The sequence below is a fragment of the Corvus kubaryi genome, unplaced genomic scaffold, assembly GCF_017639235.1.
Source record: "Corvus kubaryi isolate FWS band 111438036 unplaced genomic scaffold, C.kubaryi_AGA036_p1.0 137, whole genome shotgun sequence".
NCBI lineage: Eukaryota > Metazoa > Chordata > Aves > Passeriformes > Corvidae > Corvus > Corvus kubaryi.
The window spans coordinates 13,798,471-13,820,031 of NW_024580671.1; the positions used below are offsets into that span (position 1 = coordinate 13,798,471).

General features: G+C 38.4%; 1 protein-coding gene across 1 annotated transcript; it reads left to right on the forward strand.

Annotated features, from left to right (window-relative positions):
• The first annotated feature begins 41 nt into the window (after window positions 1-41).
• TWF1 (twinfilin actin binding protein 1) lies at window positions 42-19,638 on the forward strand. The gene is made up of 9 exons (XM_042017947.1): window positions 42-128; window positions 3,328-3,405; window positions 5,964-6,142; window positions 7,320-7,415; window positions 9,305-9,409; window positions 13,882-14,007; window positions 14,201-14,351; window positions 14,765-14,886; window positions 16,444-19,638. Exons 1-9 carry the CDS (start codon window positions 104-106, stop codon window positions 16,612-16,614), a joined length of 1,053 nt encoding a protein of 350 aa, XP_041873881.1. The 5' UTR covers window positions 42-103; the 3' UTR covers window positions 16,615-19,638.
• The last annotated feature ends 1,923 nt before the right edge of the window (window positions 19,639-21,561 follow it).

Sequence of the window (21,561 nt, forward strand, 5' to 3'; positions counted from 1 at the left end):
CGCTGAGTGGCGGCGGCGCGTCACGTGCGCGCGGCCGGGCCGGGCCGGGCTGGGCCGGCCGGGCGGGCGGGGAGGCAGCGGCGGTGCCTGGGCGCGGTGCGACATGTCCCACCAGACCGGCATCCAAGGTACCCGCGCGGCTCCCCCGCACCTCCGCTCCGCGGTGCCCACTGCTCCTCATGACAGCCGGCCCCGTCTGCCCTGTGGCCCTGCAGCCGGGCGGGAGGCGGGCGGAGCGCCTCTGCCCGCGGGTCGGGGCGCGGCGTGGCGCGGGGGCAGGCGGCCGTGGCGGGCGGTTAGCGGGCCGGTCCCGGCGGGATTTTTCCCACTACTGCGCTCTTTGTTTGCCGCCGAAGGAGCCCATCCTTTGCGCCGCGGGCTGGCGGGGGGGCGAGCGAGCGGGGGAACTGCTGCTGGTTTCGTCCCCGGCGGGCACCGCCACTCGGGGTCGAAGCCAGAGCTCCGTTCCCGGTCAGGCGAAGCCTGTAGGGTTTATCCGCCCGGCGAACCGCGCCTGTCCGCCCCGGAGAGGCAGGGAGCCCGCCCGAGGAAAGTGTTCAGTGCAGAGCCCCATGAATGGCGGGGAGGGCCCGCCTGGGCTAAGGTAACTCCTCCAGTGCAGGTTCTCCTGCGGCGGCCGAGTGACCGTCGAGCCGGGGGCTGTCTCCTGCTCGGGGTCGCCGCAGCGAGTTTGGGATGGGTTGGACAGCACGGGAAATGCCGAGGGTCGCTGCCGGCTGCCTTGAAGCGGGAGCCCTGGCGTAGGAGAGTCCACTATAAAGCCCATCACTGGGGGCCACAAGGGGAAAAAGTATGTGGGAACCTTTTTTCCCCGTGTTTCCAGGCCTTGGAGGGTGCGAGGAGCAATTAGAAGAAGACGGCGTATTGTTTCGCAGTATTAGCGGGTTCCCGTGAATCACAGAATTGCTAAGCAGGGATTATACAGCAGGATTATGGAGGGATCGGGTTTTACTGTCCGGGTTTCTGCAATCTGCGTGTTCCGTGACTAGTACCATGTACTTTGCCTGCACTCCGGTATTTATTGTTGAAGGTGACTTTTGTCCCAGCCACTGCAGCCCTTAGCTGCTCTTCTATGCCCTTTTTTGTCCATTTGCTGCATGTGGTCTGCACCCTTTTCCATCTCTTCTTTTTCTTCTTTTGCATGCCAATCTTTGGTCTTTTTTGCAGCTTCTTGTTTTAAATTCTTCAATCGTTCTCAGGCTAGGGGTGTACCTGGAATAGCTTTTTTTTTTTTTTTTTTTTTTCCCTCCTGTCTGGGGAAACCTGTTAGTAACTCTTAATCCCTTGTTCTCCTGGCAATGCTGGAGGGAGGAGCAGAAGAATACTCTGTTGCTTATTGTAAGCAAAAGAGTGGCTAAGCCTCTTCTGCTGCTCTTCTTCGTGTCTGAGAATCATTTGTCCTCTGAGGACAGCTGTAGAGAACAAACTCGGCAGCTTTCCTTTGGGAACCTGCCTCAGCAGGCACTAATCAGGACTCCTGTTTGCAGCAAAGCATCAGTTTCTGCAATTTGGAAGAGGAATAGCTCTGCTTGTGCCATTGCTGGCTTTAGCTACAAACAGGCTACTGTCACTCATAAACAATTACAAGATTTGGCAGCATGGGCTGCTTTTTTCTGGAAACAGAAATGAAGTCATGGGCACAGTGATATGTACCAGGCAGTTGCTAAAAGGACTGGACTTTTTAAACAGGCCAGTGCAGATAAATACCATAGCAAGTCACAGAATGCATTAACTGTGAGAAGATACAGTTGAATGGCTCCACAGTCTTCTAAATAATTTTAAAATAATATTTCCTGTAAAATATTCTTGAAATACGCCCAAATTTTGATTCTGTGGCCCTCTACTATGCAGAAAGTTTAAACAGAAAATAATATTGTTGTGAATTTATAAACGGTTATTTATAAAAGGATAAAACCCCATAGATCACTTGATGGTGAGCTGGTTTCACAAGTGTCTCAAAATATTTTTTCGGGACCTGTCACAGTTCTGGAATTGGTGTAGGGACTGCTGTATTCTGGTCTTGTTTTGGTGTGTGGGGTTGAAAGGAGAGAATAAGGAAAGAAGGATAATAGACAAGAAGAGGACAAAGAATTTTCTGGGGGAACAAAAGGTCTAGAAAATGGCACGATGTTTGGTTGCTCTATGGAATGGTGAAGACCAGCACAGATGAAAAGCTGGCAGCAAATTGCTGTGAGGATCTGTACTGGTTAGTGGGAAGATGACAACCGGGATGAAACTGGGATTGAACTGGTGACCCAATGCAGTTCAGTTTGCTTAATGCGTTCATTTAACATGCCGTTTTGGACTCTCAGGATGGGCCTGGCACCACTTGGATGAACATAAATGTAAAATGTTTTGAGTATGGGCAGTAATGTTGCTGGATACCATCTGTTCACTTGGCCTCCACCTGACTGTAAACAATCGATTTTATTTGTTTCCTGGTTTGACGTTGGTTTTGCTGGCACTATGCTCTATGCTATGGGATTACTTAAAGGACCAGCTTGCAATAAATGTTCTTCAGTAAATCCTTACAACCCTCTGTGTCTGGTATAATTAAACTGATTTGCACTTGGATTATTTAGCGGAGCAGTTGAGGTAAGAATGGTCTTCACGCGAATCGAGCACAGTTCTTCAGTGTGCTTAGGGAAGTGACTCTGCCATGTTGGTGGTATAGTGTCAGTGTGATTTACAAACATGTAAAAATATTTTAGTTACTTTGTAAATTCACTATAAAGCCATCCTGTTACAATAGGTTGGGGCTTAAACAATGTCATCAACCACAGAAGGAGATAAGGTCGTATTAAAGATGAGCAATGAGTGGCAGCTTTCACTGGTACTCTGCAGAGAGGTGTTCTCAGAAAAGACCATCACTTTTGCCAGACAAGCTCTAACATTTTCCTGGCAGGCGTAAACTTTCTCTCTGAAAGTTTGTACTAAGCCTGCAGACTTCATGAAGCTGTTGTAATTTGAGATGTGTCATATTTTTATTGTGTTGCTGTGTTAACTCTGAAACCTGAGACTGATGATACGATGTCACCTTTAATTTTCACAATGTTGAAAATCATTTGCTATGCTAGAAAGCAGGGCTGTTTTGTAATGTTGCCTTTCATCTTTCTGTGGCATGCTGGTGGCTGGAACAGTATGCAGCATAGCAGGAGCATCACTCCTGTGTTTGTTTTTCAGTCCAACTTTGTAGCAAAGGGCCAGTTGTAAGTTTTTCCAGTGTTGTTCTTACCCTCATGAATATTCTTTGTCCTAGGGAAGTGAAATGTGTTAATTTGATTGCTTTTATTTTCTCTTTTTCAGCTAGTGGAAGCGTTAAAGACGTCTTTGTTGGAGCCAGAAATGGACAATACAGACTTTTAAAAATAGTCATTGACAATGGTTAGTCGAATTTTATTCTTTTTTTCTGGTTCTTTTAGATATTTTCCTAGTTGCTTTGAAGACCTACATGTACAATTGTTTAAAAAACAGAACTCTGCCAAACTTAATGTTACTAAGGTTTTTCATATACAGAAGGTAAAATTTAAATTTTGGTGATCCTAAGCTTTTTCACCACAATGCTGCTGTATTTTTGCACTTGAATTTTTCTCCCAATTGTAATTTCATATTTTACCAAGAACTGCTGTGTATTTAATATGTATAACATAAATAAGCTTATTCTTATCTCTTACTTAAGAAAGAGTAGAGGGAATGAAAATTTCCACACCTGTGTAGTGCTTGGACACTGGTTACTTTCATTAGACAGAGAGCTAGTCTTACACAACAACTAATCACCTTAGATGTAGAACTGTAAATTTCATCTGCCTTTTTCCTGGATATATTAGTATAAAAGTACTGCATGTAGAAAGTCCTGCTAAAGTAGATGTTTAGATAGTAATTTGGCTACATAGAAAATACCTTTATAAATCTGTAACTTCATTTAAACTTTCAAAGTTAAAACTGTTTCTTAAACCTCAACATATATGTATAAATAGAAAAATTGCATAATTTCTGTCAGAACTTGGGTTTGATCTTTGAACTTCTTGGTCAGGAATATAGGCTGCAAACCTTGAAAGATAGTATATTTAATTACTTTTATTTTCTTTAATAGCAGTGTTGGTTGGTTGTAGATGGTATTTCCTAGTTTAGTCTATCTTTTCAAGTATGTCAGTTGTCCACTTTCAAGTGGTTTGTTCTAGACTTCATTAATTTACAGTACATTAAAAATCTGTTAGCTGGAAAAAGGTACATGTACATGCATACACAGTTTTATTTTTAGGTTACTGTTACCTTCTTTGTGTTTGCTTTTCTTAGAAGGTCTTCTGATATTTTAATATAGCTTTCTTTAAGGCAGTGGCAATAGTAAGTTTACGGGCAGGACTTTGTGATAGTCTCAGTAGCACAAGGTAAATGCTGACATACCATTGTTTTGGGGCTTTTTTCCCATTAAGCAAGGCAAAACAATATACTTTTGTGTATATGCTACCTTATAATATGAAATGAAACCTAGAAATAAGATACAAATGGAAGACTTTCCCTATTTTTCATTTTCGTGTGTATGTATACATGTGTATACACATATATAGAGATAAACATACAGACATATGCATTTCACCTCTGTAAGAAGCAGAATCCAGCGTTTGATACGATTTTCTGCAGTTCAGAAAGAAACCTCTAAAACTCCCACAGCACTTCAGAGTACTGGAAGAAGGGCAGTTGCCTCATCTGTCATCAGGATCTTTTAGTAACAGATAATAGCCAACAGATAAGATTCAAATCAAGTTTTGCTAATCTGAGTTAATAAGAGAAGAGATTTGCTGCTGGGCATAAAGTTCCTCTGGCTGTATCCTAAAGCCAAGTGAGTATAAATCCACCTAGAGTTCAGAATTGGCAGGTACATTTTAAATGCTCTTGGTTTAGGTGTACAACTTCAGGTACTTCAGGTACTTTGCATCTAATTCAAAGAAGGGCCAAACACCCTTGCCCTGAGCTGTTCATGTTCTGTGAGTTACTGTGGTGGAGTGCTTTGCTTGAAGTTTTGCTGTAGAGGCATTTGTGTGCTGTTGTACTTTTGTCTGAAGTTTTATAAATTAAGTGCTAGACTCTCAAAACGTGGTTTGTATACTAGCTACTATGATGGTCTTCAAACTGTTGCAGGACCCCATTTAAACAAGGTTTTTCTATTCCACTTGTGGGGGCTGGTATTTCTCGGGAAACTGGTAACTCACTGTTTTGTGAGACAGTATACTAATACTTTCCTTTGGAAGCTGTGATATATAAATAAGAGAAAAATCTTGTTGCTACAGCTGTTCACATAATTAAATACCATTGAAGTACTCTATACAGACTTAAGCCAATTATACGGAATAAACAACTTCAGTCATTTAAAGAGACCATAGCTGTGGAGCTCTATTAGAAAGAGGTTTATCTACTTACATAGTCAAGTTAGTGATTAGTGCAAGCATATTTATTCCAAACTCTTTTCACTGTATAACTGGGTTATTGACGCCTTACAATGAGTACAAACACTAATGCATTATAGCAAGAGCATCAGTAATTATAATTCTAAAATTTGAAAGCTTACTCTTATCTCATTTATACCTAAGTATTCCAAATTTAAAAATAAACTAACTGGTAGAAGACAGTTCTTACTTCCCTTCTGTGTATGTTATGCTAGAGAAACTAACATCAGTGCTATCACTTCAGATCAAAGAACTTGATGACAACCAGCACATTACTTCTCAACTATCAGTATTTGGGTTAAAGTAAGTTAGAGTTTGAACATGCGCAGCTTTTGTAGGAATTCACTCACTTTTAGACTTAGTGTTCTTGTCTTCCATTCTTCTGGGCACAATAATGAAAGATTAAGTGTCCAATTAACTTCTTATTGTAATTATTAATTTTGACAGATAGTATTGACTGTGTTGTTGCTGACCTGTAGCTTTGGTTATTGGTTACAGAGCAGCTTGTTGTGGGATCCTCTAGACGGCCAGTTGGATCATGGGAAAAGGATTATGATTCCTTTGTCCTTCCCCTTCTTGAAGACAAGCAACCATGTTATATATTATACAGATTAGATTCTCAGAATGCTCAAGGATATGAATGGATCTTCATTGCATGGTCACCTGATCACTCTCCTGTAAGTAATAGTCATCAGAGGCTTCATGCTGTTCATGATTTTTCAGCAGTACCATTTGATCTGAATCCAAGATATGAAGGAGAAGGATTTGAGGAATGAAGCATTCCCCAACCTCCCCCTACATTCCCAGAAGAAAACTAGGAAAATGTTTCTTCAAGATGACTGAAGAGCAAATCAGTAGGTCTAGATGGAATACAGCTGATCCAATGTATTTTTAGCCTGACTGGCAGACACAATACAGGGGTTTTTTTGCCCTGTTTGTCTGTCTTACTGTCAGTACTTGATAAAAATTCATGGAAGAGTAAAGGACAGAAATCTTAATGGGTGCTCACATAGAGAAGGATTATAGTGTGAGCTCCAGCTGTTTATTCTGTTTGGCTTGCTGGCTGCTTCTTAGTAGTTTGAGAGCATGGAAGAGAACTGAGGTTAGAGTTAAGGATTTCTAGGAGAAACTGGGGTACTGTGTACAGGTTCTGGGAATGTGAGATGAGGGAAGACAGAAAGCAAAGGTGTTCCAATATTCCTACTGCTTTCACTAGCAATTAGGAAATAGTAAGACACCAAAAGTTGGAGTGCATAGAAACGATTATGTGGAAATGGTGAAGTATTGTGGAGAGGATAGCATGATGGTGAGATAAGGAGGGAAGGTGGGACTGCTGAGACAGGAGTAAGTGACTGTTAGACACAGGTTAAGAGGGAGCAAACCTAATTTTTCCACTTTGTAGTTGAACCATAACTATCTGGAGTCACTATCAAATCAAAGGTAATAATGAGCTGTTTCCAGTCTGCTCTTTTGCTGTCTGTTGTATCAATTAGTACACAGACCAGATGACAAAAGATTCAAACAATTGTGGTTTTTTCCTATTTAAAATTAGTAAAGATTATGTCGATTTTTTCCCATTTTAAAAAAAAGCTCATACTCCAACTAAGGCTGCAATTCAGTTTTGCAACTACTTCGATAATAATATATAGTATCATGACCTTGTGAGTTTAATAGCATGAGTAAGTATCATGATCCAGAGCTCTACAAGTTTATAGTGCAGTTTCAACACTTAAAATACTTGTTCAAGAAAGATGTTTGTTAATGGACTTGGTATACCAACATGCTAGATTCTCTGTGTACAGCAAAATTGAAAAAAGGAACCAAACCAAAAAAACCACTCTTATTGTATGCTAGGTTCGTCAAAAAATGTTGTATGCAGCAACCCGAGCAACGCTTAAGAAAGAATTTGGAGGTGGCCATATTAAGGATGAAGTATTTGGAACAGTACAGGTATGTTTTTCTTGTTAAAGTCAGGACAGCGACTTTAAATACTGAATAAAGTAGCCGATGTTATTGGTATGAATGTTGATTGTTTATGACCTTTTTGGATTAAGGAAAAGAGTTAAAAACTACATGTATTATTCCAGTATTAAAGTGTATTTAAGCTCCTTTGAACAAGTTACTAAGTGTAGTTAACATCTTCAGGCTAAGTCCTTAGAAGTCTTTGCTTCAAATGGTTATGAAAACTAAATAACCTGAGAATAATAGGTATATCTCTTAATCTCACTGCATGAGCATGAGTCCTCTAAAAGTGGCAACATTAATTTCCAGGCCAACAGTATACAAAAATCATTTTGGATGTATGGGTCTGAATCAGAAATGGATCAGTGATCTGTAAGCCATTAACACCTGAAAACAAATGGTTTTCTTTTGAACTAAGGATATGAAGTTGTCAGTTCTTTAGAATTTGACCATAAAATATTACTCATGTGCATTGCTGTCAACTTTTTAACTTAGGAAAACAGAATTTTTGTAGCTACTGATGTGTTCGAAGAAAATATTAATAGTTGGTCACTTATGGTAAGGTAATTGGAAGGTGCATGTATGAAATCTAGCGAGTGTCTAAGGGATGTTGAAAAGGCTGTAAGGGAAATATGGGACTATTTTGTTATCTTAGTTTCTGTGAGAAATAAACCTTACATGGTTATGATGCCTGCCTGTTTGTAAGGCAGACATCAGTCTTTTTAATCTGTTGCCAGTTTTAAAAGAAATAAAAATTAGACTTCTCAGAGATAAAGAATTCCTATAACTTTCATGAAAACTGATGATTACTTAGAGGCTTACATTATAAATTCCTCTGTTCCTCTTTCAGCAAAGACTGCAGCAGTTATTTTCTCTTTGACCTGTTAATCAGTTCATCTGAACAAATCTGAACTAAAGCACTGCTGCTATTGACACAGGCAGCTGATGCTGAAGGAATGGAAGGAGTTGGAGGTTTGGGGAAGAATAGAGGATATTGTAGTGGGGAAAAAAGCTGTGAAAGAGAAATGGGCTGTTGTGGTGGACATGAGGCTAACAATTTTGTTGCTTACTGAGTAGTTAATTCATTATATTCAGCATTAACCTGTCGTGGAGGTTTCATTATCCTAACAAACATGTAAACAAACTTCTCTAGAAAGGCTGTATTCTAGGGAAGTAGATAACTGAGTTGCTAAGAGGGTTTACTGGTAGCGGTCCTGTTACTTTTTTCTTGTCTGTTCAATCAGCCAATCTCTGCTGCCGCTTGCACCAAACCATTAGCAGTCTATGCAATATGTGGAGTTTGTGTCTAGTCCTACAAGCCTGAGCTTCCGGCTCAGTTTTAAGGAAGGAGCATTACATGTCTTACTGTTGTTTCAGAATGGGCCTGGGGCACATGGAGGAAGGCATTGATATACCTCACTTTTTCCTGGCTCATTATATTACAGCTTATATATCTCTAAATTGTTGGTTTCTGTGTCTTTATAAACTTCTTAATTGTAGCTGGCCTTTAATGTTCATCCATGTGAAAAATCACAGCTTCTTCATGGTGTTCAAGTTGCTAATCTCACTCAGGACCTTGATCATCAACATCCAGCGGGTTACTTTGTCTTTATTTTGTTAAACCTAAGGAGGGTTTAGTTGCAACCATCTCTGTTATTCTGGTGGAATCCTATTATGGTCCCACCTTCTAATTCACATGTATTAACCTTGATACCTCTGGGCTTCTAAAACAAGACATAATGGAATATTGGAATAGTCAAATAAAATGACCATAATTCTATGGAAGACAACTACTTTTTGCAATGCTCCTTAGAAAATCTTTGAAGAAAAGTTATATTCTAAAAAAACCCTGATAAATATTGATATTGTGCTTTCAGGATGATGTTTCACTGAATGGATATAAAAAATATTTGATATCACAATCCTCCCCTGCACCTTTGACTGCAGCAGAAGAGGAACTTCGACAAATTAAGATTAACGAGGTACCTAAAATGTCTTCAAGCATGTGTGGGAAATGATGCAGAGTTCCAAATGTATTGTAGGGTAAAAAAGGCAGAACAGAAAATGGAAAGTTTCAGAAAGTGTGGGTGGGTGAGCATATAAATGTACTTCTCAAAGGGTGGAAACTGCAGGATGGTGATGGCTGGAGTTGAAGCGGCTTGAATGATCTAACTGTGTTTGAAAGGCCTTGTGTCTAAATCAGAGACCTGGCAACTGCAGAGCTTCATTGTTGCAACTTCAGCTTTTAGTATCACTGGATGCCCTTCTCTTTGAAGGGTGACCAGGCACTGGCACAGGTTGCCCCAGGGAGGTTAGAGAGTCTCTATCCTGGGGATACTCAAAAGCTGTTTGGACAGAGAACTGGGCAGCTGGCTCTAGGTGGCCCTGATTGAACAGTGTGGTTGGACAAGGTGACCTATGGGAGATGTCTTCCAACCTCAGTCATTGTCTAAATGTGATTGCCCCCATGCATTTCCCATGGTGGCAGAAGTTGTAGAGAAAACACAGAATAGCAGTTATTGCAGTGAATGATTGCCAGGAGTATTTCAGCAGCCTTATTCTTAAAGGAAAGGCACGTAGTTCCAGTACCAGTGCACTTGTCTTTAAAACTGAGATGAAGTGAAGAGGATTCCAATAAAAATAAAATAGAAATCCAAACCAAATAGCTAATCTCTTCAAGAGACTGATTTGCTTATGCTACAAACACTTTAGAAAAATCTCTAACAAATGCCTTTAACCAAAAAAATTGATGATTGCCAGCTAGCTAGTGACTGAAAAGTTTCAGAGGATACTTTTTATCACCTTTTTCCATCATTTGAACACTGTTTGTGTCAGATGTATATTAAAATAGGTCATGTGCTGAACTTATTTGTTCTTTAGACTTGTATATTAGAGCTGTGGTGCATGTTTGAAATATGATTTATTTCTGCAGGTGGATACCAGGCAACCATTGTGTTAAATACAGCTGTGTATCTTCACTTATGTGTTCACTTTACTGTTATTTTGCTGCAACTTTGTTGTTTATTGACTTTTTTTTCCCCAGTGGTGTCTTTTGTTAGTTTTCATGCCTGATTTTAACAATTCAATGCAGAAATACATTCACTGTCTTTAAATACTGCATTTTACCTAATCAGCTTTTAAAAAAACCAATAATGAATGTAAAACTTCTGTGGGATCAGTGATCACTTCTGGTATTAGTGTATGTACTACATACAATGTGTTCAGCAGCTGATTCATGCAGACTAAGTCTTTATGTGGTATGAAATTTCAGCAGCAATACCTGTGCTTTTCAGGGACACATAAATTGCACATTGCTGCCATTCTGGCTTTGTTTGAAACATCTCACAATACATTAACTTACGTCATTTTTCTCTTCATTGTTTCTACCATTACAAAGCATGTAATTAAACTTAAAAAACAAAAAGCTTTCTGATTTGAAAAAGTTTTCCATATGTATATTCTTTCATAATTACCCTAAGAAATATTTTACTGCGCCAGATCAAAGGATCACCTAGTCTGTTGTCAAGTCCTTGAGAGAACAGCAGAAGTCTAGGAAGGATGTAGGAACAGGGCAATAAGGCCATAATGACCTTGAATGCTCTTCTGTTGTCTCAACTTTTTCAGGTAGGGATCTTCCTGCACAAAAGATGACATCTTACTATATAACTCTTCTTAATGGGTTTTTCATCCATCATCTAGCCTTGTCATTTCTATAAATCCACAGAAAGGTTTTTGTTGGCCACAGGTCCTGTGGCAGCATATTCTACATCTTGACAAAATACTATCCAAAGAACCACTGACTGCTCTCTAAAATCTCTAGTTTATTCTGATGCCCCTATGGAGAGTGTGGTGAAGGCAAAGAAGAGTCATTAAATCAATCCTCAGTTTCCCCCTCCCCTTAAATGAAGTCCTTTGTATCCCAGAATGCCAACCATATCCTGGGCTGCATCAAAAGCAGTGTGGCCAGCAGGTAAGGAGAGGTGATTCTCTCCCTCTGGTGAGATTCCACCTGGAACTCTGCATCCAGCTCTGGGGTATTCAGCACTGGAAAGACATGGACCAGCTAGAGCAGGTCCAGAAGAGGGCCACAAAAATGATCATAGGGCTGGAACACATTCCCTGTGAGAAAAGGCTGGGAGAGTTGGGGTTGTTCAGCCTGGAGAAGAGAAGGCTTCAGGGAAATCTTAGTGGCCTTTCAGTACTTAAAGGGGGCTTATAAAAAAATACTGAGACAGATTTTTTTAGCAGGACCTGTTGCAATAGAACAAGGGGGAATGGTTTTAAACTAAAACAGGGTAGGTTCAGATTAGATATGAGCAAGAATTTGTTTTATGATGAGTGTGATGAGGTTGCTGAGAGAGGTGGTGGATGCCCCATCCGTGGAAACATTCAAAATCAGGTTGGATGGGAGTCTGAGCAGCGTGATCTATTTGAAGATGTTGCTGCTTACTGCAGGGAGTGTTGGACTAGATCACCTTTAGAGGACCCTTCTAACCCCAACTGTCCCATGATTCTCTATCGATGGACCTCTGTTGTGTTCCTTATCAGTTTTCTCTTCCAGGCTGAAGAGTCCTAACCTGGGTAGTTCTTCCTCCTAAACAATGCACTCCATACTTCTGATCCTTTTGCTTTTCTCTGCAGTTTTTCCAGTTCTGCTATATAATTTATGAAATGGAGGGATGGGGAAGCCAGATCTGCATGTGGTATTCAAGATGCAGGCATGTTACTGATATCTACAGTGCGTAATAATGTGTTCTGTTCTCTACTCTTTTTTCTAACAATTTATAACATTTCATTTGTGGGTGGGGAGTGTTCGAGGGTTTTTTCGTTTGCTGGGGGTTATTTTCAGACCTAGTCAGAATGACCTGCGACATCTTGCTCCAGAATGGTAGTAGCTAGCTCAGGCCCATCACCATACAAACAAAGAAGAGGTTTTTTTTTTCCTCCTGCATACCTTTACATTTATTCACAGGAAATTTCATCTGCCATTTTATCCAGTACTCAGCAGCCATTACTAACTACATCTTAGTGGAGTGAGTTTATATATTCTTAAGTGACTTAGGTGGTTCTGTTCATTTTCTTATGTCTGGAGTTATGCTGGTTTACTCTCTTCCCTTGTCTATCTCCACACTTGACAGCTTGTTTTTAGTTTGGAGTATTTATTTTCTACCTGTATTTTAATATGGTTTCTAGAGTATGATATTACATTATGGTTTATTATTTTTGTGATGCCTATTTTACATTTGTCAATCTGGCTTTTATGGAGATATGTATTTTGCAAAACATTTTTTTCTATAACCTCATTCATAAAGTTATCGATCTTTGTACAAAGTAAGCTCTCCGCCTGCTTTCTTTTCCTCTTTAGTTGTTGCTGACAAGCTGTTCTTTAAAATGTGAAGTATAACTTAGTCTTGCCAGAAGTATGATTGGTTTTATTTTTTTTATCAGTTTGTTTCATATTTTGTTAGCATCTCTTTTTAATAAAGCTACATATCTTTTAGGTGGTAGATCTAAGGCCCACACTTTCCATTTGGTATACTTTTTTGACTTTTGCAGCTTCATAACCAATATTAAATGTAATTGTGAAACTATAAAAGGAAGTGAATATACTCAAAAGCTAGTACTTACACAATAAACTAAGACTGAAGAAGACTGGAGGTCAGAGCACATTTTAAGAGGAACTGAATGAATATTAAGATAAACATAAATTCTTGAAAAACAGCTTTAAAATAACTGTCTTTTCTCTCGAGTAATTTGAGAGAAATAATATAACTGGACTATGAACAACTGTCTGGCTTGTCCTGGATTTTTTTTTTTTTTTTACTTTGTGTTAGACCTCCTAGAAGTAAGAAATTAGGATTTTGTTTGTTTCTTTTGTTTGCTTTGGTTTTGGTATAGACTTGTTGAGGGAGCGTGTTGAAGCAGGAGGGAGAGTAGTAGCTTTACTTTTCCTTCGGGAAGATTGGATTGTCTCATAATTTCTCTCTTCCTTCAAAAATTTTGACTCCCTAGAAATCACTTCTCTGTTTTGATCTAAGATTTCTCAAGCTATAACAAAGTTTATAAGCAATATTGTCAGTTCAAAAGTGTAACACAGTATATGAAAATCAAGATTTTATTTTTTTCCTGGATTATTGTGCCTCTATACCAGATTTTAACTTAAAAATTCTTCACTGACAATTGAACCAGTTTTCCATCTGATGATTTGGTTGCTCTGCTAAGCAGACCTGTTTCAGAGATATGAAACTTCTCAGGCTAGCAAACAAACATGACCTGTAAATTAAAAAATGCAGATCTTTTGTGTATGGGGATGATTTCTTGGTGTGGTTTATTCTTGGAACAGCTGCTGCTAACTCTGTGTGTAACCATATGGAATGCATTGTCAGTCACTGTATAAAACCAAATGAATGCTTGCAGAGGTTTCTGTTAACATCTCAGCTGACTTGTGTTCCAGGTACAGGCAGATGTTGGTGTAGATACCAAGCATCAAACATTGCAAGGAGTAGCATTCCCCATTGCTAAAGAAGCTATTCAGGCTCTGGAGAAATTGAAAAATAAGAAACTCAATTATGTACAACTGGCAAGTATAAAATATTTTAACTATTTTTCAATAATGAGTATAAAATAGATTACCCACTTACTAAACAATGTGTGTTGATACAGTATGCTGATAAATTACCATTTTGAATTAGATTAATTAAAACATTCTTCCATCCTGTCATGTTCTCTGGTTTGCTTTCTGTGTATTAACTTCATGTTTGCTTTGTTTACAGCAAATCGATATGAAAAATGAAACTATTATTTTGGCCAACACACTTGATACTGAACTTAAGGACTTGCCAAAAAGAGTTCCAAAGGATGCTGCGCGTTACCACTTTTTCCTGTATAAGCACACACACGAAGGAGACTATTTGGAATCCATAAGTATGATAAAATTTCTCTACATGGAACTTAACTGGCTTGTTTCAAATTCCTTAGGAATTTTGAGGCAGAGAGAAAGATGTGTTTATGATCAGTATGATCATAAACTTCAGGGTCATTTTGTTGTGAAACTGTGAACTTGTGAAGAAGAGCCCTTATGTTTGGAAAGTAGTGAGCTATCCCTCTTGATTATGAACACTCATAAATGTGAAAACATACAGATACCAGCCGTTCTCTTATCTCCTGTTTGAAATGAAACACTCGCTGAAGTAAAAAAGCTCCAGAATGGCACTACATTTTTCGCTTTCAGATTGCATAGTTGATTTCCAATGCCTCTCTGCTTTAAATGATTTTATGATGCAGCTTTTGATGGAGGGTATTTATGGTCTGATTTGTGTTGTTTTCTTTTCCTGCAGTTTTCATCTACTCTATGCCAGGGTATACCTGTAGTATACGAGAACGAATGCTCTACTCCAGTTGCAAAAGTCCACTGTTAGAAATTGTAGAAACACAGCTGTGGATGCAGATAGTTAGAAAGGTAAGTGCACTGGGTGTATGGGTATTTTCTCCATCGCTCTCTTGCCTTCTTAATGAAAAACTATGACTGTCTCTGTCACCACTTTGTCTAAAGAATGAAAAGTGTGGTGCAACTTAGTTTGTCCTCAAGAGGAAATAATGGTTGATGTAGCTACAGATACAAAGTTAAGTCATGGAAGTTTTACTCTATTTCAAAATTTCAACACTTTTATCTTGTACAAATATATCCTTGTGCGTCAAGGAAGTATTTGAGAGTGCTTTGAAGGACTTTATAGAATTAACTTAATGATTTCTTACTCAAAGTTGTGTCATATTTTGGACCACAACACATTACTGTTGTTAAACATTTAATTCCTTTAAAGCCAAAGTTATGTAGGGATTTTCAAAATAATTTTGAGCTGTAGTTCTGGAAATCAGAACTGCTATCTTAGGAGCCCTTGATGGGGCAAACAAGGATTTGCAAGTAAGCTAATATTTTCACACTGTATAGATTTTACTGTGATGCAAAAAGTTGCTTCTCACCTCCCGAGCAGAGACCACAGAAATGGTCCACTTGTGACCTACGGTTACTTTTTTAACACTTTTGTGGAAGCTTAGTTTCTGTGGAGATTGTTTACCTTAAAAATAGCAGAGCTAATACTAATACATTTTTACTGAGATGACATGAATCAAGTAGATTTTTGCTATGTGGTTTTGTATGTAATTATTTTTCTGAAATTGCCTTTCTATAACAAAATAAATGCACTATGTGACTCCTGAAAATTCCTGTAGACAAAAATTTCTGAAGCATGTACTTGTAACAGCAAAGCTGGGGCTGGCAAGTCTGTCAAGTGTTATGGTTGGCAGGGCATGAAGTGCTGAATGCTCAGCAGAGCAAGGCCATAGCATTTCTCTGAATTCTAAATTCCTGCAATTTAAAACAGTGGAGTTTGGCTAGAGAACACTATTTTCTTTCTATTCAGTTTCATGTATCTAGATTTTGAAAACTAAGCCACTCCCCTCCGTTTTGTTCATTAAACTTATTTTAGCTTTTCCTTGCTAAACACTTGAATACTTTCTGAGTGGCAGTAGCCAGCTAATAATACAAGCTAGTTTATACTCCTCCCCCTCTTTCTCAAGAGACAACAATATGTATGCACATTGCTTATACAGTTAGTGTTTAAAGCATGCTAAAGTGAACAATTTTGATTCTTAAAATGTGTAAATACTTGAAATGAGTAGAGAAGCACTAGTTTCACATGGAATGTGTTCTCCTAGTTAGTATTAACAGATACACTGTGCTAAAGCTTGGGACAAAAAAAATTCGTTGGTATACGTACTGTTTAGTTGTGCTTACATTTCAGGAAAATAATTAAGTCACACTTAATACTGGTAAGAATATATGGGATTCTCAGAAAAACGATCTAAGATTTCTCAGGGCATTAGGCACAAGTTGGAGAACTTTTCATGCTGGACTTTGAACATTATTGCACCATATGGTTTTAATATACTATTGAGTTTCAGCAAAGTTTCTAAATGTTTTTGACTTCAATATGAGTATGATGGTTTTTTCTGCCAGATTGAAATAGATAATGGTGACGAGTTAACTGCTGATTTTCTTTATGAAGAAGTACATCCAAAACAACACGCTTACAAACAGAGTTTTGCTAAACCAAAAGGTCCTGCGGGGAAGAGGGGAATACGAAGACTGATTAGAGGTCCAGCAGAGACTGAAACACCTAGTGATTAGAAACTGTTTGTGTTTGTCAAACTATTGGAGTAAGAAATTAAATACTGGCTTTTGGTAATGAACTAAAATCATTCCATTCATAGATGCTAGGGATAAAAAAAAAAAGCTCTTTTTACTCTTCTCTTTTCTGACCTCAACAGTTTTTATATTGCTACATGATTATATTTGTTGACCATGTTATATGACACAGAGAAGAGACAATTATTTTAAAGCTAGAAGAGAAAAACTAAGCTAGTACCCCTTTATTTTAATTTAGAATCCATTATTTAATAGCTGTACGTGTGATCATAAACTTTGCAGACATAAGACTATGAGGCCCATGTATTCTGTGGGTAAGTCACAGCTGTATTGTTATGCATAGCCTATTAAACCTCTAAGACTTTCCACGGGAGAAGAGATGAAGGACTACATAGCATTGTCCCAACTCAAACTTTATTTTTCCTTGTAGCACTTATGGACAATAGTAAAATAGAAGGTTGTCTTTGGATTTTGACAGGACGCATTGTTGAATTTTGTTGTTGTTTTGTTTGGTTTTGTTCTTTTTTTTTTCTTGTAATGGAAAAGATAAACTAAAATCGGTTATTGTTCAATTAATGTAAGCGTTCAGGAATAGGTGGATGTTTTCCTAGGCAAAAGCTTGGTCATCTCAAATTTATAACTAATTTAATGAATTATCTTTTAAAGAAATCTGACATAAAACCACCATAGTTTTTCCATATGTCTGTATCACTCGTAAGCCTTACATATGGTACTGAATGACCAAGTAAGAGGTGATTAAAAGTGCATGAGTTCGTATAGAAAAATATGCCTAAAGTATCTCATAATTAATTATCTGTGCACTTGGATCTAAAAATGTGTAAGTTCAGTAAAATTGAAATAGTCTTGCTTCATAATGGTGAGTTATCCTTGAGATCCTAGTGTGTTTGCAGTATCAACTGCAATTTTAACTTTCAAGGTATTCTGAAAACGACTTTTCCTAAATGTTTGAACTTCAATAGTAACTTACATCTGTAATTTAAATTCAGCTAGGTCTTGAATAACTGCTGGCAGCAAGCACCTAGTTAGGATTGGGGAATTTTTTCCTCCTCACTTCCCTTCTTCAAAATACTAAAATCAGCCACAATAGTCTAAACTTGATTGAACTGTAAGTAATGTGTTTAACAGGAAGAGGAAAAATAGATTATTTTAATAAATGGATTAAGGAAGAATTAGATGTGGAAATCAAGTATTGGATGATCTTAAATATATGAAACTGTGTGATGAGGCAAATACTGGTGAATAGATTATATTCCCAGTGAGGACTTGCTTTTCAGTGTCTTGTATGTGACCTTTGTGGTTTTTGAGTTTTGTTGGTTTGGGTTTTGTAAAGCTACATGGGAGTTGCCGGCCTTGGTTAAGTGGATATTATCACAGCTGCTGGATATACTCATTATAGAGCTGAATCGTGTGTTTACCTGGTGGAAGATGGACTTTAATCTAGTTTTGTAGGGAAAAATGTTTTGACACTAGTAGTTCCTGAGAAAAAATTGTTTTATCTATTATTTTGTTTGGCAATACTAGCTTGCTATTGACATCTGAGATTGCACTATATAATGTGAAGGTTGCAATAGTTTGTTTTACTGTGGTTTTTTTATATACAGCAGAAATCTGACACTTCAGCTTTTTTAAATTTAATTTGACACACTACATCAGTCAAATTCAATAGCTCTTGATCCTCAGCTAATCTCCTGCTTGCCCTTAGCTCTTGTGTTCTTTTCCTGCCTCTTGGCTTCTCCCTCTAGGGTAAGGAGCTGGTCTTTGAAGTGTTTCTTCTATATTGTGTGTCAGGAAAGTGTCATTGTTTTTTAAATATGGTTACTGTATGTGCAGCTCATTGTACACTGTAATTAAATGTATTTTTAGATTAACTCAGAATATTTGCAACATACCTAATTTACTTTGGAGTTTTTGTTTGGTTTTAAGGAGTGGAGCATTTAAAAATTACTGCTAGAGGGTTGTTTGAATTTGGTATTCCTGCTCATGTGCCAGCCATAGCAAGAGTGCACATACATCTTTATACTCTTTTGAGCCAGTAAAAAGTTCAGCTTTTTAATACCAAATGTTTTAAACAATTTGACCTGATATGGTTGTGTGCATGTTGTGGGGGTTTTGTTGGATGTTTGTTTTGTTGTTGGGGTTTTTTTCTGGGTTTTTTTTTGGTGCGTTTTTGTTTGGTTTTTTTTTTTTTTTTAATCCTGCTCTAGGTAGATGAGGATAGAAAACGGAAAACTTAATCTGGAGGATGATGAGAGCTGGTTAAATGATAAACACTCTTGTATAATGATGAGCTGCTTTAGAGTTCAGCCAAAACCAGACATTGTAAATTACCTTACGTGAAAATATTCTATGTGGATGTACACACCCTGCCCAGCCAGCAGTCAGTCATGTCCTGAGCATGTCTCCCCCTCACCTTTCCCCAAAAACAGAACTGTATGAAGTCTTGCACTGCTGGCTGTCTCTCCAGGCCTCTTGTAGCTATTCTCCTGACAGCAATAAAGAAGTATCTGTTATTTTTGTAAGATCTATCACGTTTACATCTACATAGTTGCCTCCACTTCTGTTCATGAATGTTCAGAGCCAGCACAAAATGTGGGCATTAATCAAAGTTGCTCCTTTAACTGTCTCTGGTCATTAAATAACTGGAAGTGTCCATTCAAATTGTTGTTGGCCTTCATAAAGCCCAAAAGCAATGCAGCTGCTTGCAGTTAACTCAAGCTATTAAACAGTTAATTAACAGGACAAGTAATTATTTAATAAATGTTTGTGTTGCAAGGTAGGGAGATTTTTATCTTTTAAAACACTCCTATCAAAGGTTAAACTAATCAAGGTAATAATTGCTCTGTTGCTCAGATAGACACTGTAAATCAGAAATTTTGTTTATCAATGTGTTTATGTATTCAACAAAAGCCACCTTCAGATGCTAAAATTAACTGTTTACCTTGTCTATTTTGTAATTTACTTTATAAATAAAGATTGATGCTTTAACTTTGTGTTGTCTGAATCATTTCATAGTCTCTTTAACGAAGATCTATCTTCCAACATGAGAATGTGTAACAGGCAGTTCCAATGGGAGAAGAAAGTGACTGCAGGGTGTAAGAAGGGAAGTGAGAAGAAACAGAATTCCTGCTTCTTGCTATTAGAGGAAAAAGAACTATGTTAGAAACAGCTACTTTTCCATTGCTTTATGTAAGCAGCACTGAGGGCTCCATAGCAGAATTCAAGGGTGTTCTCTTGAGGTTTTTGTGTTTTCAGTAATAAGCCCCTTCAAAAGGTTCTTCTATCCTTTTAAAATGCTGAATTAGTTGGCTGGTGATTTAACAGTTCTATCTGTTCCTACTTGCTCTGCATGAACTACTACAATGAAACTACTCAAGTTATGTTGTTCCATTAACCTTTTTTTCATCTAAACTGAAAATAATTTTCTTGAAGACCTCCTGTTGCCCTGAAAGTTCAAGCTGAAAAGAACATTTACTGGTTTGGCTTTTCTCTTAACTGTCCTGCCAACACATCCCCATGGGGAAATATTTGTGATGCAGCAATTTTGGAATTGAAAGAAGAAAATCTGAAGATGTGACCTAGGATTTAAGGGAATAATTTTAATGCCAAATGCTATCTACAGTCAGAGCTGTAAGAGAACAGGCATAAGATATGAGGAGGGAAAAGGCTAGGCCTCTATGTAACCAGGAATCACAGAAACAATTTTGTTTGCCTTTTGGTCAGTGAGTGGTAAATAAACTCCCAGCTGGACCCCCAAATATAAAGATGAAACATCTCCCATTTCAGTAATATGAAGTGCTATGTCTGGTGTGTTGGCTCAGAAGGCAACTGGACAAACTGACCAAAGAAAATTTAATAGAGTCTTAATAACTTAAGGAAGGCCTTACATTCTTTTCAAAGTTACTGAGTTGCAAACTGTACAAAGCTATCGTAGTCTAGTGCAGTATCTCTAGCTACATATCCTGTTCTTGCTTTTGTTCCTCAGCAGCCACTCCTGGCCTGAGGGCTGTGCAGATGCCTCTGCTCCGGCCTGTAACAGCCATTGTTACCCCTGCTGTAGTCAAGGGGAGAACTGTTGCCCTTCCTATGAAGTTCTCTTAAAAAGGCAATTTTCTTTGGATCATAATTTGCTTTCATCCTGCTATTGCTTTCTAAATCTTGGAATTGCAGTTAATCACTCCTGGTATTTTTCATTCATCTGTCCTTCTCTGGGTGACTAAATTGCTTTATGTTACAGTTCTCTAGACCCTTAATGTGCAAAAGGCTGGCTCTTTCACTGAGCATAGTGATCCCCTGTTGCCCTCCATGGCACCTTGCCTGCTGAGACAGGATGTAGGCCAGCCAGCTTAGCCCTATCTCTGTCCCATGTGGAGCTTTCTTCACCCACCAGGAACTGTACTGGATTTCTCTTAGCTCCAGTTCTATGAAACCAGATCATCCCCTTACAACTATCTTGAATGACTCAAGTTACTGATTTGTGTCCTAGAAAGCCTTATCATAGTAATTAACACAAAGGAGTATGTACTCTAGGGTAATTTAATATTTTTGTAGGGAACAAAGGAAACTGAAGTCAGCTACTCTTATCCTCTGTGTCTATAGCTGTGGACTTTACTGTATGAAGACCTCAAAAAGAAAAAAATTCCCACATAAGTTAGGTAAAACTAGCTAATTAACCCCTCATATTTTCATTCCTTGCTAGAATAATACTAAAGAAGTTCAAAACTTTTTTCTAAATTGTATGAAATGATAGCTAACATGCTTCATTTTCAGTGAGGAAGGGAAAACTACTGCCAAAACCTCACTGCTGAGAGCAGCACTGCAAATAGTAGTGTGGTCCAGTATAACAGAGCAGGAACTCACATGCTTGTAGCTGAAATTCTCCTACTACTGAAGAATATCACGGTTGGTACA

What these genes read in the sequence shown, in the direction of transcription:
- TWF1 (XM_042017947.1), top strand. Translation starts at nt 104, where the DNA reads ATGTCCCACCAGACCGGCATCCAAG. An exon ending in AACTCAATTATGTACAACTG is followed by an intron (nt 14,008 to 14,200) that starts GCAAGTATAAAA and finishes CTTTGTTTACAG; the next exon opens with CAAATCGATATGAAAAATGA. An exon ending in GGATGCAGATAGTTAGAAAG is followed by an intron (nt 14,887 to 16,443) that starts GTAAGTGCACTG and finishes TTTTTCTGCCAG; the next exon opens with ATTGAAATAGATAATGGTGA.